General features: G+C 41.7%; 1 protein-coding gene across 4 annotated transcripts in view; it reads left to right on the forward strand.

Moving 5' to 3' along the window:
• Positions 1-17879, forward strand: part of RNF17 (ring finger protein 17) — a 203371-nt gene that overhangs the window by 79361 nt on the left and 106131 nt on the right. For all 4 annotated transcript variants that reach the window (XM_084633486.1, XM_084633487.1, XM_084633488.1 and 1 more), the window contains 3 exons: positions 3849-4020; positions 15232-15422; positions 16392-16530. In XM_084633486.1, coding sequence (XP_084489612.1) covers positions 3849-4020; positions 15232-15422; positions 16392-16530 — 502 coding nt within the window. The remainder of the gene's footprint in view (positions 1-3848; positions 4021-15231; positions 15423-16391; positions 16531-17879) is intronic.

Here is a 17879-nt window from a genome sequence, read left to right on the forward strand (position 1 = left end):
ATAAACATGGGGAAATAGTTTTACTTTGTGAATGACAGATTTCATAGCAGCAGCCCTGTTGGTCTGTATTCGCAAAAAGAAAAGGAGTCTCTAGGGTGCCACAGGGTTCCTTTTCTTTTTACTTTGTGGAATGACCCATCCACTCCCAGTCTTTATTCAAGCCTAAGTTAATTGTATCCAGTTTGCAGATTAATTCCAATTCAGCAGTCTCTCGTTGGAGTCTGTTTTTGAAGTTTTTTTTGTTGAATTGCCACTTTTAGGTCTGTAATCTGTTTATCATCCATCTATCCATCCCCTCCCCCCCCCCCCCGTGTTCCTCAGACGTTCTTGTCAACTGCTGGAAATGGCCCACCTTGATTATCACTACAAAAGGTAACACCCATTGTTTCATGTTCTCTGTGTATATAAATTTCCACGCTGTATTTTCCACTGAATGCATCCGATGAAGTGAACTGTAGCTCACGAAAGCTTATGCTCAAATAAATTGGTTAGTCTCTAAGGTGCCACAAGTCCTCCTTTTCTTATGAAGTCAGTTAACTTCTCTGCCTAAACTTTCCTATCTGTAAAATGAATACATGTTACAGAATTGCTTGTGCTTTCACAGTATTTTGACTTGGCTGTAAGGACAGTTTCTTTCTGTAAATAAACAGTAATTTGACCCCAGTCCTTGGAATTGTTTTTAAAAAAATGTTCATTCAAAATGGACTTAATTTAAGACCCAGTTCTTTTTATAATATAAAAAAATACTACTTTATACTGATCATCAAATTAAAACTTTTTTTAAGAAATAATATGGTATCTGAAAGCATAATGTAAAATATTATTCCATGGGCATGTTAGCAATAGAAAGGTAAGGGGGAGGTATCATTTGATTTGTAAAAAATCTACAGGATCAGATTTCCAGTGGTGTCATCCTGCCCAGCTCCTCTAGTGGGGATAATTGTATTGTTGGAAATGGGTCAAGTTGGGTATCATTCAAAAGCCCTTTTTTCCATTAACACAATGATGCCAAACGTGACAAACATAGAACAGTTATGTGGGTACATATTCAAGAAAATGTTTTAAAATCAGCTTTTTAAAAATTATATTTTAACATAGGTTGCATTGCTTACAAAAAGATGTAGATCTTTGGTAATCCTAAGGAAGTTGGCCTTGGTATGTAGGACTGAAAACATTTATTCATCAGTTATGAGTGTTGTCTCTGTTTAGGGCACCATTGCTAGACACGTTGTCACACTGATCTTCGTCCACGCATATCTCCGTACAAAGCAGACTGCTAGCCAAACATTTGCAGGGTGGTGAGCATTTGCTCTTTGCACACAACTGTTTGATTAACTAAAGGATTGATTTGGGAGCAAATGGTATTTCACACACAACTGGTGTGATCAGTCCATCCTATCCATGCCAGTTAGGGGAGTGTTTTGGATGTGTTTAGTCATCCTGGAGCCATTCCATTGCTTGATAATTTGCCCTCTTGATAGGAGGTATAAATGCACCCTTTGTCAGTGGCAGTTTTTCTCCATTTGTCTGCTTCTTGGAAAATATCCACCAGTGTATCTCTGCAAGTGTTGTAATGTTTGTCTTCAAATGGTAGATTCAGCACATGAATGCATACAGTGCATTTGTGACCTCATCAGTTCTGAGCACCTTCAGAGTGAGGAGAGAGTCTTCAGCTGCTGAATCAAATGCCTTCCCGTAAGGTAATTTGATTTTTCCAGCCAGCCAGTAGCGTCACATCCTGAAAAGACGTAGAAACCTGACAAGTGTGGTGGTTTTTAATGGTCCAGGTGATAGGAACACATCTCTGAGGAATATACATGAATTCTGTTCCCCAGCAACAGGCACAAAAATGGAGTCTTGCAGAAGGCTTGGGTAGTATCTTCTAGAGAGCACTAGAACATACATCTCTTATGCAAAAAATCCAGAGTTTAGTAGCGCCTCTGTCTCTGCCATTGATGACATGCGAGATAATTTTAGTGTCAGTCTTTTCATGTGAACTACGAAGAAACTCCATTTAATGTGAGGGAGCAACTTCATTATGCTATGTGACAAAAGAATTCTTTGAGCAATTCTTTGTATGCTGGAGCATGTTTCCTGGAAGGTATAGGGTTAACTCATCCTTCATGCAACTATGTGACCGTAGTTTTTTGACTCTGACTTTATGGATGTTTGTAAAGTCAATGATTTTATGTTGGACAGGTGCCGTACCATGGAGTTTCTTCTTTCTGCTATTGATTCCTCTGTAAATGTGTCAAATGCTAGGTCATCATAAGTCCACTATTTTCTCTATACCCTTATAATTAAGTGTTGAGCTAAATTTTTGAAGGTGTTAAGAGTTTCTGGTTTGTTGCGGGCTTGTACCTCAGCCACACTATCTACGATTGCTACACTGAAAGCCCTGTACTGGTCACATTGTCAGTAGGTGCTGGTTTAGGAAGACTATACAAGATATTCGTTATTTTTCTTTTCTCCCGGCACACTGACATTGTTCCAGTGCATTCAAACATCGATCATGGTACCATGGAGAACTCATATTTCCCAAAGTCTCACATAGATCAACATCACGCTGAGATCTGAAGACAATGAGGAGATGAGCAAACAGTGACCTGACTGGATAGCTGTGTAATAGTCCCTGCCACCTTCATGCTGACTTACTTTGCATCTGAGCACATTTTAGTCTCTTCTTGATTGGAGCCCATAGATTGACACAGCCTTGGATAATTCTTTTTGAGGGCTTCATACAAGTCATGACCCAACGTATCCATTCAACTGACACTTTTTTAGGTATCATCACTGAAGACTACTTCCATCGTGATATTAATGAGCTCCAGTCTGTCATATTCTGATGGGTTGCCCTTGTGACTAAGCTCATCCTGTAGCTTTAAAGTGGCCCCTTGGCATTTAACATCACCTAATTAGTCTACGGGGTGCTTGGTTGCTTCTGGGGAAGTCATTCCATTCATGCTTAATATTTAGTTTGACAATCCAGGAGTTCTGGGGTTGCCAGGAAATACCAGGAAAGATCATTTGGATGCTGTCTGATGCCATCAACCCCCCAATGACTTTGATCTGTTTTTTGTATTCTAGAACTTTGTCTGAGCCAAGTGCACAGAGGGGAACTAGCAACCTTTAAATAACCCAGTTTCCTTTTGAAATTCCTCCCGTATGTCAGAGTCAGACTTTTCTATACCTTTTTTTTTTTCAGCGACGTGTACCAAGTAATCATTGCAGAATGATTGGCTGAATCTAAAGGGAGAAATATTTCACAACGTCTTATAGTACTGTCAGGTGCAAATTCCAATTAACAGTCCTGACGGGTTAAATAAAGAGCAACAAAGACTCAACCGACTTCGTGAATCACCGCATCATCCCAAAATGTATCCAGTATCATGTTCTGAGCATTAACTGATAAAACAGTACCACCAGTTGAAGGCCACAATTTAACTTTGGGGGGTGTATGTTTGACATGCGTGTGCTAAAGTATAATTTTAAAAAGCGGATTTTTAAACATTTTCTATAATATATATCTACATAATTGTTCTAGGTTTGTCATGTTTGTGGGAGCAAGGGCTTTCGAATGATACCCAACGTGACTCATTTCCAACAACATTGTATTATCAAAATTTCCCCCAACCAGAGGACTTGGAGTTAGGAGCTGGGGGGAAAGGGAGAGCAAGTTCTCACTGTCATGCCCTATAGGATGACACCATTGAAATTATGATTCTGTAGATTTTTATGAATCAAATGAAACCTCTCATTTTTCTATCATTATCTGCTCACGGAATTACAGATGCTCCCAGACTACGCTCCATTTTTGTACTATCATTGTTTGTTTATATTCCCACTAGGATTGGTGGTGTCCCTGTGGTGAGGCCAGAACAAGTTGTTCCACAGAGCTTAGTGGTAAATGACTTGTGTGTGTTTATAAGGAAGCCTGATCCATGTATAGAGGCGCAGCTCAGAGATATTCCTCCGTTAGCAGTGCAGTGCTCGCTGAAGGACATAGTTCCCAAAAACTCAGTAAGTAAGCGTTGTTCGTACTGTTTAAGAGAGAATTTCATTCAGGTTTTTTATTATGGAAGTTAAAATTAGTCCTATTTTCGTGACTTTCCAAATACCCCAAAAAATCACAAGGAGAATTCAGAGGTATACAGCAGTTCTATCAAGTTATATATTAAAAAGATAGGCTTGTGGTTTGTCAAGGTTCCTCCCCCACTCTGAACTCTAGGGTACAGATGTGGGGACCTGCATGAAAAACCTCCTAAGCTTATCTTTACCAGCTTAGGTCAAAACTTCCCCAAGGTACAAAATATTCCACCCTTTGTCCTTGGATTGGCCGCTACCACCACCAAACTAATACTGGTTACAGGGGAAGAGGTGTTTGGACACGTCTTTCCCCCCAAATACTTCCCAAAACCTTGCACCCCACTTCCTGGACAAGGTTTGGTAAAAAGCCTCACCAATTTGCCTAGGTGACTACAGACCCAGACCCTTGGATCTTAAGAACAATGAACAGTCCTCCCAACACTTGCACCCCCCCTTTCCTGGGAAATGTTGGATGAAAAGCCTCACCAGTTTGCATAGGGTGACCACAGACCCAAACCCTTGGATCTGAGAACTATGAAAAAGCATTCAGTTTTCTTACAAGAAGACTTTTAATAAAAATAGAAGTAAATAGAAATAAAGAAATCCCCCCTGTAAAATCAGGATGGTAGATCCCTTACAGGGTAATTAGATTCAAAACATAGAGAACCCCTCTAGACAAAACCTTAAGTTACAAAAAAAATACACAGACAGAAATAGTTATTCTATTCAGCACAGTTCTTTTCTCAGCCATTTAAAGAAATCATAATCTAACACGTACCTAGCTAGATTACTTGCTAAAAGTTCTAAGACTCCATTCCTGGTCTATCCCCAGCAAAGACAGAATATAGACAGACACACAGACCCTTTGTTTCTCTCCCTCCTCCCAGCTTTTGAAAGTATCTTGTCTCCTCATTGGTCATTTTGGTCAGGTGCCAGTGAGGTTACCTTTAGCTTCTTAACCCTTTACAGGTGAGAGGATTTTTTTCTCTGGCCAGGAGGGATTTTAAAGGGGTTTACCCTTTCCTTTCTATTTATGACATGGTTATTTTCCAAACTATGTATGTAATGATAGTTTACACAGCAACTGGCATTTCTTAAAAATAATTAATGTTTTAAAGGATATATTACAGTAAAAGATTTATACTTCGCTGGTTTGGGGGTTATTCTGGAGATGTCCTTTTCTCACATTCCAAAAAAGAGAAATATAGAATTCGTTGTCTGATAACTTGGGCCAAGGGCATGTCTGTCTTTTTTCAAAATTCAACCAAATAGGGAATGGTATAGAACAGTCCTCTTTTAGAATAGTTTCATAAATATCTGATTGTTTTCCTTTTTTACCAAAAACCTGGTGCTGCTCACCTTTTAAAATAGTCTTGATGTTCCTTCATGCTTTCTTCTGTCCAACTCTCCCCACTTCTTACTAACACTTGTTCCTTAAAAAAGGACATAAGTTGCTTTTATTTGTGCTCATTGAGTTAGCCTCACTTGTGCAATGTTCCTATGTGGACAGAGATGTTGAAATAATATATCCATACATTTCTAGGGATATCACTGTAGACAACCTTAAATGGCAGACATTTCAGCTCATATTACACTGATAAAATAAGTGGTAACAATTAACTTGCAAGTCTAAATTATTGAAATGATCTCCTCTGCTTGCCTAAATCTTCAAACTAGAAACACACAGGCTTAGAACTGTGAAGGGAAAACCACTGATTTTGCTCATTCCAAGAGTTAAATAAAAAAATATGAGATGGCAAAAAGACCTGTTACCATAAACAAACTGAATTTTTTTAATGGTTTATAGTTGCATTGTTTCAAAGCCTGGTGTTCTGATCTTGCTGATATTATTTGTGACTTACAGTCAATGTGAGATCTCAGTTGCTTTAATAATGGCTTAATCAAAAAGAGCAGAGTATAATTTAAACTAAACATTTCCCTTCAAAACTGAAGGGGCATAGTTGACCTAAAAATGCTCCCAAAAGGTCCAACCTGCTTTTGAGTACATCTACCAATTATTGAGGTTTTAGAACCACACTTTCCATTGTGCTTTTTGTTTTTTTTAAATGTTTCACACACAAAGGGAAAGAAACCCACACAAAGAGGAGAGCAGGACTGTGCAGGGAAAGTGATTATACCAAAAATGCTGTCAAATGTAGAAAGTAAGGCTGTCAAGCGATTAAAAAAATTAATCACGATGTTAAACAATAGAATGCCATTTATTTAAAATATTTTTGGATATTTACTATATTTTCAAATATATTAATTTCAGTTACAACACAGAATACAAAGTATAGTGTTCACTTTATTTTTATTACAAATATTTGCACTGTAAAAAACAAAAAATGTATTTTTCAGTTCACCTCATACAGGTACTGTATCATGAAGTTGAACTTACAAATGTAGAATTATGTACAAAAAAAACTGCATTCAAAAATAAAAGTGTAAAATGTTAAAGCCTACAAGTCCACTCAGTTCTACTTCTTGGTTAACCAATCACTCAGATGAACAAAGTTGGTTACAATTTGCAGGAGGTAATGCTGCCTGTTTCTTGTTTACAATGTCACCTGAAAGTGAGAACAGGTGTTCGCATGGCACTTTTGTAGCTGCGTTGCAAGATATTTACATGCCAGATGCACTAAAGATTCATATGTCCCTTAATGCTTCAACCACCATTCCAGAGAACATGTCTCCATGGTGATGATGGGTTCTGCTTGATAACGATCTAAAGGAGCGTGGACTGACGCATGTTCATTTTCATCATCTGTGTCAGATGCCACCCGTAGAAGGTTAACTTTTTTCTTTTTTGGTGGTGAGCTCTCACTTGGAGCTATTACAGATTACATCACTTTCTGTAAAGATGGCTGCTACCAGTATTGGGCTCAGAAAAAAGAAATTGTAATCTAATATTAAAGTATTACATTTAGCATGTGACAAATTTTTAACTTCTCAACTTCTTGGGTCATATTGTGCCCTAGATTCCGAAATGCAGCTTACATTGATTTAAATTGAAGTGATATACTGATCTAAGACCTTGCTTGGTGCCAAAGTTTTACAGTTCTTCGAGGAGTGTCTCTGTGGGTGCTCCACTTCAAGTGAACGTGCTCCCCGCATATCAGAGAATTTCTGCAGCACTGCTCATCTGGGTCACTCTTCCCGTTGCACACCGCTATCAGCGCCGCCTGACCAGACCCCCCGAGTTCCTTCTCACCCATCCTCTGCCTCAGACAGAGCTCCCAGTAGTGTTAAAATTGATAGTCTTTATTGTTAGCATAGACTTTTTAATCCTCTAATTAGATTTAGTTAACCCTTTCTCCCTGTTTCTTTTTATTAAGGAAAAAAATTCTTTCCCTCTTTATTACCCCTTAGAATAGTGTGTGTCCATGTTTAAGGCAGACCCACTACAATTTGAGCCATTCCCAGTTCGCCAGGCTTCAAGCATTGCTTTTCTTGCTGGGAGGTGATCTCAATTGCAGACACTCTCAGTGCCGCAGTGGGGGACACATCCCTCAAAAATGCTCTCACTGCAGCAACTTAAAGGCTCATGCCAGAAAAGACAGGGACCTACGACTTAAACTTATCATAATGGAGAAGTCACTGTGCCTGGCATCTGACCCTGGACAGCAGACTCCCTCTGGACAAAGTTCTCCAACGACCCCTTCTGACAGCCTTCACCCTCCTCACAGAGGAAGGGTCACTCCTCTGAAAAGGAGTGAGGAAAAAGGCACCAACTTCCCCTCTTAAAGAGCTACCAAAAAAGAAACAGTCTCTGGCTCCTTCTGTGTCCTCAGCACAGACAGCACTGTGGCTGAGTATGTATGAGACACTGGGATCCTCCGGTACCATGTATACTGACAGAGCCAATGACCTTAAGCGGGCAGGCTCAGAGTCGAGAGGCAACCAGAAGTTTACCTCCTCTGCCATGGTACCAATAGAGCCATTTAAATATGTGGCACCAGTGCACTCTACGTAGACTGTGGCACCACCTCCTGCTCCCATAGCACAAAGCACTCAGATGTCAGCACCAGCGCCTGCATCCGATGAAGTGAGCTGTAGCTCACGAAAGCTCATGCTCAGATAAATTGGTTAGTCTCTAAGGTGCCACAAGTACTCCTTTTCTTTCTGCAATTACAACGGCACTATCAGCGTCGACCAGCCCGGCATCAAAACCATTAGTTACCATACCAATTCCTAGATCACAAAGACTGATTTTTGTCTCATCAACACAAGCGTCTCCATTTTTTGGTACGTTTCGATATACATGGTACCATGCCAACCCACCTCACTTCTGGCCTCTCCATTTTCCAGTGAAGATGAGGAGGAAGAAGGTGCTTATTCATCACACCACTCCTTTCCAATTCAAACTAGCACAGCATTAGGTCCACCTGTTCAGCTGACAACCAGGCATGGTATAGGCACCAATGGATGCTACCACCTATTGCCATTCCCCTTGCAGTGGCCCTACTGGGATCTTTATGGAGCATACAGGAGATACTAACCTAGGCCCCTGAGCACCTATAGAAAAGAGTTTAGAACTTCCCCACCACCCTCAGTGGCTGTACCATCAGAGCCCCTTGAGGAAACTTTTGAAGAACAGGAAGAGGCTCTGGAACAGGAAACTACACTAGCAACCAACATTTCCTTCTGTTCATCAGACGAGACCATAATTCCTCCACCACCCATAACTGCAGATGACTTCAGACATTTCCAGGAGCTCTTCAAAAGAATGACTGAATCACTAGAGATCCCCGTAGAGGAGATTTCAGAGTCCAAACATAAATTACTGGACATTCTCCAAACATTAGTTTCATCAAAGATTGTGCATCCAGTGAACAAAGCACTTATGAGCTGGCTAAAAACATATTGGCGGACTATGGCAATAATAATGCCCACTTGCAAGAGAGCAGATAAAAAATACTACACCCCCTCAAAGGGGATGTAATATTTCTTATTTTCTCATCCTGAACCAAATTCCTTAGTGGTTGATGGTGTCAATCAATAAGGCAGACAACACCAATACAGATCCACTCTGTACAATAGAGTGGAAATGGTTTGATCTCTTTGGCCGCAAGGCCTACTCATCAGCCAGTCTTAAATTCCCGATTGTCAGTTCTGCTGCACTGATGATGAAATACGACCACACATTATTTCAACTGACAGACTTCATTGACCACATACCAGAGCACAAAGGAGACCAGTATAAAGCTATCATCACGGAGGGCCATCTAATAGTCAAAATTGCTTTACAGGCATCTTTAGATGCGGCAGACATGGCGGGACATTCCATAGCTATTGCCATAGTTCTGCGCTGGGCTTCATGGCTTCACTTGTCTGGCTTCCCAAGGGTGGTACAGTCCACCATGGAGGATCTCCCCTTTGATGGTCAGAAGTTGTTTGCCACAAAGACTGACAAGTCCCTTCACAACTTAGACTCTCGCGTAACCCTTTGTTCCCTTGGATATACATGCCTGCACCAAGAAAAAAACAGGGGAAATACTATTCCACCCAGCCTACAAGATCTGTCCCATTTGCCCAACAACAGAGGCAATACAACACACAAAGGCACAGAAACCTACAAGGTGTCGACCACCTCTGACTCAATCATTGGCATCCCAACAACCCTTTGCAAAACAACAATTTTGAGGGTTTGGTCGAGGGCCCAAGAGACCTCCCCCATTCCTCAGTGCTGACACCATCACAGACCCTCCTGTTTTGGACGCTGTTTGATCCCTCTTACTCGGCATGGCAATCCATCACCACGGACAAATGGGTTCCAGAAATAATCAACATGGGTTATTTGATACCATTCACCTCCATCCCACTCTACCCACACTCTCTCTCTAGCCCTCTTCATGGACCCTTCTCAAGAACAACTTCTATGGCAAGAAGTAAACCACCTATTATGTTTGGGCGCCATGGAACCAGTACCATCACAACACAGAGGGAAAGGGTTTTATTCCCACTACTTAACACAGAAGAACAACGGAGGATGGAGACCTATTCTAGACCTCAGGAAACTCAACAAATTCATAAGGGTCCAATGGTTCAGGATGGCCACATTAGCAACGATAATATCAGCACTGGAAGAGGGGTACGCGTTCTTGGCCCTCGACCTCCAAGATGTCCATTTTCACATAACCATACATCCTGCTCATAGGAAGTTCCTCAGATTTACTCTGGGGACAAAACATTATCAATATAAAGTTTTACTTTTTCAGTCTTTTGGCAGCACCACGAGAGTTCTCCAAAATTCTTGTAGTAGTGGCAGCACACCTCTGCAAGCAGGGGGTGATAATATTTCCCTATCTGGGTGATTGCCTACTAAAAGCTCCCACCCGGGAAGATGCCTTACTTATGGGACACTCTCCCTATTTTCAAGGCTGGCAATACAAATAAACATACAAAAATCAACACTGACACCCATGCAGAAACTGGACTTCATCGGGGCCCATCTCGACACTCTGGAGGCCAAAGCATCACTGCTACCGACCAGATTCATCACTATAGTCAGTATGATCTCAACAATACTGAACAGACCACAGATACCGGCATGGACCTGCTTCCAACTATTAGGCTGTATGGTGGTAACAGCATTTGTGGTACGACACGCAAAGCTTCACAATGCACTGCGTTCAGCGTTGGCTAAGAACCGTTTACATTTCACACAGATACAGCCTGAACAAGCACCTTGCCATGCCACTCAAAGTCAAAGACTCTGCACTGGGGGACTCAACCCCACAATGTGTGTGTGGGAGTCCCTTTCACACAGACTCCACCTTCAACGATACCACAGCCGCCTCCTCGATAGGCTATGGGGCTTGCTCACAGCACCATACAATTCAGGGCAGATAGTCACCTTCAGAGACACTGTTGTGTATATAAACCTAGAACTATGTTCAGTTTGCAACGCGTGTTTGCACTTCCTGCCCTTGATCAGAAACAAGTCCAGAAGGGTAAACAGATAACATTGTCTGTGTGTTTTATATAAACTGATGGGGAGGGGCAAGATCACACTTCTTATGCATCAAAGCCATGAAACTACAGTGTATCCAGCACGATGTCAGCATATCAGTCTCGTATCTCCCAGGATGTCAAAACATGATAGTGGATACATTGAGCAGATAATTCTCTCAGGACCATGAGTGGGAGCTGAGCATCACAGTCCTACAGAACATATTCAGACACTGGGGTCACCCATCCATAGACCTCTTTGTGACCTCCCAGAACTACAAATGCCTGAAATTCTGCTCAAGAGCAGGGATGGGGTTCTGATCCCTGGGGGATGCGTCTCCTCAAACGGGACACGCCTGTGCTATACACATTTCCCCCTATCCCCATGCTATCGAGTTTAATACACAAAATATGAACCGAAAAGGCCAGAGTCATCTTGGTCGCTCCCACGTGGCCAAGACAAACTTGGTAGTCGTAGCTGTTGAGGATGGCAGCATGTACACTGTGCATTCTTCCACTTCTGCAGAACCTTCTATCACAGGATGCTGGACAAATTTACCACCTGAACCTGGAGAGGCTTCATCTGAGAGCATGGCTTCCACATGGTTCCATCATGATGAACTGACCTGCTCGGAACAGGTGAACGACATATTATTAAACAGCAGAAGGACATCCATACATAATACCTGCATAAATGGAAGAGATTCAACATATCGTGTCAAAACAAACAAGCCAGGGCCCTTACCGCCCCCTTACTAATGATATTAGAATACATACAGTATAGGAACTAAAAAAATCTGGCCTATTACTTAGCTCAGTCAGAGTACACTTTGCAGCAATTACCGTTTTTCACTACAGGGTGGACAGGATATCCATATTTGCACATGCTATCACCAAATGCTTTCTTAAGGGTTTCAGAAATGTCTACCCTGAAATACATGTACCTACCCCACCTTGGGACTTGAACTTGGTACTACGCTGCCTTACTGGGGCCTCATTCGAACCATTAGCAACATACTCTCTCTCACAGCTGTCAAAAGTAGCTATCTTAGTTGCTATTACATCTGCCCACCAAGTGGGAGAGCTAGCGGTCCTCATAGCACACCCACCATATACCAACTTTTTTAAGGACAGGGTCACCCTAAGACCTCATCCAAATTTTTACCCAGAATACCGCCACCTTTCCATTGGAATCAACCAATACCTCTCTCCTAATTTTTTCCACACGGGACTTGGCACTATACATGCTAGATGTCAGACACACACGAGCATTCTATCTTGACAGGACTAAGCTTTTCAGAAAGTCATCAAGGCTTTTTATTTCGACTTCTGAACAATCTAAAGGTTCAGCGATTTCCAAATACAGGCTATCTAAATGGATTTCTGGGTGCATCCACTTTTATTGCAACAGAAGGGTATACAACCCCAGCAGGGATCCGAACCTACTCCCCCAGATCCTTATCAACTTCAGTAGCCTTTCTAAACAATATACCGATTACAGACATATATAATGCAGCCACCTGGGCATCCACACATGTTTGCAGAACGCTACGCGATTGACCAGAGCTCAAGATCAGATGTTTTGTTAGGACTTACTGTGTTATCACTTACTCATACAACTCCGAAGCCCCTTCCACATCCACTGAGGGGCACTGCTCGACAGCCATCTGAAATGGAGCACCCAGAGGCGCGTTCCTTGAAAGAGAAGAGAAGGTTACTCACTCTGTGCGGTAACTGAAGTTCTTCTAGATGGGTGTCCCTGTGACTGTTCCACTACCCACCACTCTCCCCCATAGGTGCCAACTCTGTGGGTGCTCTGGGGCTGGAGCACCCATAGGGAAAAATTAGTGGGTGCTCTGCACCCACCAGCATCCAAGCTCCACCCGCACCTGCCCCCAAGCGTGTCGCGACCCCGCTTCTCTGCCTACCTCTCAACGCTTCCCGCCACCAAACAGTGGTTTGGTGGTGTGCTGGGAGGGAGTGGGAGGAGCAGGAATGTGGCATGCTCAGGGGAGGAGGCAGGGCTGGGGCAGGGATTTGGGGAAGGAGTTGGAATGGGGCAGGGAGGGAGCGGAGTTGGGGCGGGGACTTTGGGGAAGGGGTTGGAATGGGGGTGGGGCAGGGGTGAAGTTGGTGTGGGGGCAGAGAGGGGTCAAGCACCCACCGGCGGAAGCAGAAGTCGGCGCCTATGCCCTCCCCTATACTTCAGGGTTAAGTCTATGGACTCTGCAGTAGAGAAGGAACCATGTAGGGGGGTCTGGTTGCATGGTTCTACATAGGTGCCAACAATGGCGTGAGACGGGGAGAGCATATGCACAACCCAGACAAGCACTGTTGCTGAAATTCTCCAATCAAAGGTGCAGAGGCACACGTTCACCTGAAGTGGAGTGCCCACAGGGACACCCATCTCGAAGAACCTCAGTTACTGCAAAGGGTGATTAACCCTCTTTTTCTTACAGGATGTCACAGCTTTCTAGCAGTCTCTTCTAAGATGGGTACGTTTGTATGGTATACTTTAGAGACTCACTGTGTTGAGCTGGGACCAAATCTTTGCCCATAATCCTTTAATTTCACGTGCTCAAACACTTATCACACTGCTGGTGCTATTTATACGAACACTAAAAATCTGACTTATTATCTAATGTTTTTGCTCATTAGGATAGTCTCACAATATACACTATTTTTGTGAGGGTTCCATGAGCACAACAATGTAAGCCCCACAAATATTATTCCTGTTCCTACAATTATATATTCTCTTCCATTTATTAATAAAAATTGCCTATTTATAGTGTTTTTAAATTCTATTTAATGGTTCTACACTGTTTTTGTTTTTTTTTTAAGTGTTTAATAACAGTACTAAGAAACTGTGGAAACAGATTGGAGGGATTGCCTGAAGAAAGGCAAGAGATTAAAAAACATAGTTTGGTCAAACTATGACTACTGGGTACCAAACAGTCTGCAAGTAAATTCCAAAGAAGGAGACAAATAAGTTTATGGTGGTTCAAGAGGGCAAAATTATAAGTAATGAGATGAAATTAAGAAAGTGAGAATTTTAATTTTGAATATCAGGAAAAATCAAATGGTGAAATCTTATGATGGGAAGTAATCTACAAAAGGAAATGATGAAAAGACCATTGCTGAAGCCATTTAAAACTAGGCCTGAAAAGAAACACTAGAAAATATACCATAGAGCGCAATTCTGCGCTGCCAAGGTTATGGATTTGTCATAAATATAAAGGGAAGGGTAGCCACCTTTCTGAATACAGAGCTACAAAATCCCTCCTGGCCAGAGGCAAAATCCTTTCACCTGTAAAGGGTTAAGAAGTTAAGGTAATCTCGCTGGCACCTGACTCAAAATGACCAGTGAGGAGCAAAATACTTTCAAATCTGGAGTGGGGGGGAAAGGCTTTTGTCTGTCTGTATGATACCTTTGCTGAGAACAGATCAAGGATGCAAGCCTCCAACTCCTGTAAAGTTAGTAAGTAATCTAGCTAGAAAATGTGTTAAGTTTTCTTTGTTTTGGCTTGTACGTTCGCTGTGCTGGAGGGAATGTGTATTCCTGTTTGTGTCTTTTTGTAATTTAAGGTTTTGCCTAGAGGGATTCTCTACATTTTGAATCTGACTGCCTGTGAGATTATCTTCCATTCTAATCTTACAGAGTGTTTCTTTTATCTTTGTTTTGTTCTCCTAATAAAGTTTTGGTTTTTAATAATCTGATTGGGTTCTTAGTGTCCTAAGAAACCCAAGCTGGTCTGTGCTCAACTTGTTTATTCTCAAGCCTCCCCAGGAAAGGGGGGATTGCTTGGGGGGATTGCTGGGGGAAGAGGAACTCCAAGTTGTCCTTTTCCCCGGTTTTTTGTTAAAGCGCTTGTGGTGGCAGCATACTGTTCAAGAATGAGACAAATTTTGTGCCTTGGGAACGTTTTTAACCTAAGCTGGTAAAAATAAGCTTAAGGGGTCTTTCATGCAGATCCCTGCATCTGTACCCTAGTGTTCAGAGTGGGGAAGGAACCTTGACAGGATTCGATGGTCTAACCGGTCTTTTTAATGTTTAGGTACTGAGTGTGACATCCTGGCTCCATTGGTGTCATTGAGAGTTTTGCAATTAACTTCAGTGGAGTCAGGATTTCATTCTGAGTGTGATGGTTTTTTGTTTTTATGATCCTTAAGAACACTTATTTTTCCCCCAAACAGAATGAAGGTTGGGGGGAAGAAGTTAAGACAGAATTTTTGAGAATGGTAAATAATAAAGCTGTTATAATGAAAGTATTCAGAGAAGAGGATGGTGTGCTCATTGTAGATCTGAAGAAACCGCCAGTTAATAAAATAAGGAGTGACGTGCCAGTGTCTCTTAAGGATGCTTTAGTTTTTACAGAGTTAGCAAGGTATGTGTCATCTTAAAAGGACTTGAAGCATTTATATTTATAAAAAATATACAAATAAAATTAAAGGAATCTAGTTTACATTCTATAAATTGTACCCTTACTAGTAGTGCTAGCATGGTTTGTTTCTGCAGTTGTAAATAGCTTCCAAAAATTTTTCACCCAGGAATGATTACATTCACATGTATCCATTTTGCTGGCACAAAACCTCATTTGGATAACTGGGTTCTAATTGCAACACAAAAAGAGGCAAAGCAGAGTTGTCAGACTTAGACCTTAAGAAAAATTATTTCTAAGCTTTCAAATCATTTTTGTTCATTCATAACACAAATTGACACAATAGCTAAAATATATCACTGTGAGTTTGGCAACCTTGAAGTTTTTCTGGTTTTGTTTTTCTTTGTGAATGTTTAGTGGTCATTAAAATAAGGATTTTTTTTAAACGAAAAAGGGATTAGAGAGGGGAAGATAAAGGGAAGATGCCTTATCCACTATTCCCACAAATACCTTGCTGCAGTAGTAATTCCCTCTTAATAAACAAGGGAAAGGAAACATTTTAAAGGAACAGTGTTTTATTCTAAGTAGTAAAGGCAAGCCTTTCGCTTCTAACCCATTTAAATAATATAAACACACACTGTTGCCTAAAAACAATGACTAAAAGCTAGTTTGGAAAGCTTTAAAGAAGCAGCAATCACATATACCCCACAGTATGTCTTACTTTTGGGGAAACTCACTGTTATTGGAAAAGAGGAAATTGGCTGCACAGCACTACAAACAGCAAAGTTCAAGAGTGGCTCATATGAGGCAGTACTGTAACAGCTAACAACCCATGAAATTACTAGCCAATCCAGATGGTTACTGAGTTTTTTAATAAAAGGTCCATTAGGCCTTTCATAGAAAATTTCACACAAAGATGCCATTCATCCACAACTGGCTTTGACAGAATTTATTCACAACCGTTATTCTCCTTAGGTTTCGATCACAGCTTCCTAGTCAACCGGAAAATAATATGGCATTGCAATATTGTCCACCTGCATTGCCACAAGAAATGACAGAAGTCTCCATTGTAGTTTGTCACATCAATAGTCCTAGTGATTTCTACCTTCAGTTGGTAAGTATTTAGAAATACTGTATATTTAATTAAAATATTGATTAAAATTTCTGGGCTTTAAATAACCAAACAATAAAACATTAAGCCACCAAACAAGATATTAGACTTCTAATAATCAGTTGCTACCCCTTCACCCTGAAAAAATAAAGTTCTAGTCAGTTTTCTTATCCCCACCTATAATATAGAAACTTTCTAGGTATATGTACAGTGTCTATCACAATGGGATTCTGACCCTAAATAATATTAAAGAGGGAAATGAGGAAATATTCATTGTGGCACCATACCAAGTTCATAAAAACCTCATCTTGTTAGCCGGGGTGTCTTTTTGATGGATCAGGGAGCAATGGAGTCACCCCTTCTCTCCTTCCCTCCCACCCAAGTGGGGGATAAGGGGATCTCAAGCAGGAGCTGCTGGGGCAATGCTGTACGTGCTTCTCCTGGCTTGCTCTCTTCTCCCCCTCCCCCCCATGGCCTGTGGCATGTGTGAATGGGAGAGTGGGGAGGTGTTGCTGCTTTCTCATTCCCTCTCTTCCCCACAGTATGGGGAAGGAGGGTGGATATTTCACATTATCTGGGTACTGGAGCCTATTCCACGCACTCCTGCTGCCCTTGGACAGCAGGGTTCATGGTGGGTTGACTGGTTGGCTCTTGCCTACTTGAGGGGGTGCTTCTGTTTGCTGCTGGCAAGTAGCCATTTTGGTCTGTTCCAGTTCACCTTCCCCCACAGTTGTCTAATGAGCTAGGTCTCTTACAATCCAAGAAGCTAAGCTGATCACCCAAATTTTATTTGAGGTCTGGAAAGGATTTTTCCTTTTTGACAAAATTGGCAAACTATTGTTTGGGTTTTTTTCACCTTCTATCTGGCATCCTGGAGGTCTGGCCTTAGGGTTTAAATTACATTTGTCGCAACTTTGGTGAGTTCCATGCAGTTGGTGGGTTTAAAAAGGGTCCAAAGTGAAATCCGTGTAACGCAGTGGGCTCAAGAACACAACATTGCATAGTAGGAGGTATAATGGTGCAGTGCGATGCGTGGCTCCCTTCATCTTTCCTACCCCCTGCATGGAGGAGGAGAACAATTTGGGACTCTGGCTTCCAGCCAGAATCCTTGGGTGGGCCTGAAGGATGTAGAGGGGGCATTAACCTCATACCCACTTGTAGGTTTGTAGAGCCTAGGGCCATTGGTTCCTAGATGAAATCCTCACTGGAACATCCCTGCTGAGTAGTTTAGATAGTAGATCTCTATTGGTTAATTGTTTTTAATAAAGTTTTGGTCTCTATTTAAGCATACTATGGTATGTTTTTCTATTTCTGTGTCCACATCAATTAAGTGCATCACACAAACCGTGGTA

The sequence above is a fragment of the Lepidochelys olivacea genome, assembly GCF_965140295.1.
Source record: "Lepidochelys olivacea isolate rLepOli2 genome assembly, chromosome: 1".
NCBI classification, from domain to species: Eukaryota; Metazoa; Chordata; order Testudines; family Cheloniidae; genus Lepidochelys; species Lepidochelys olivacea.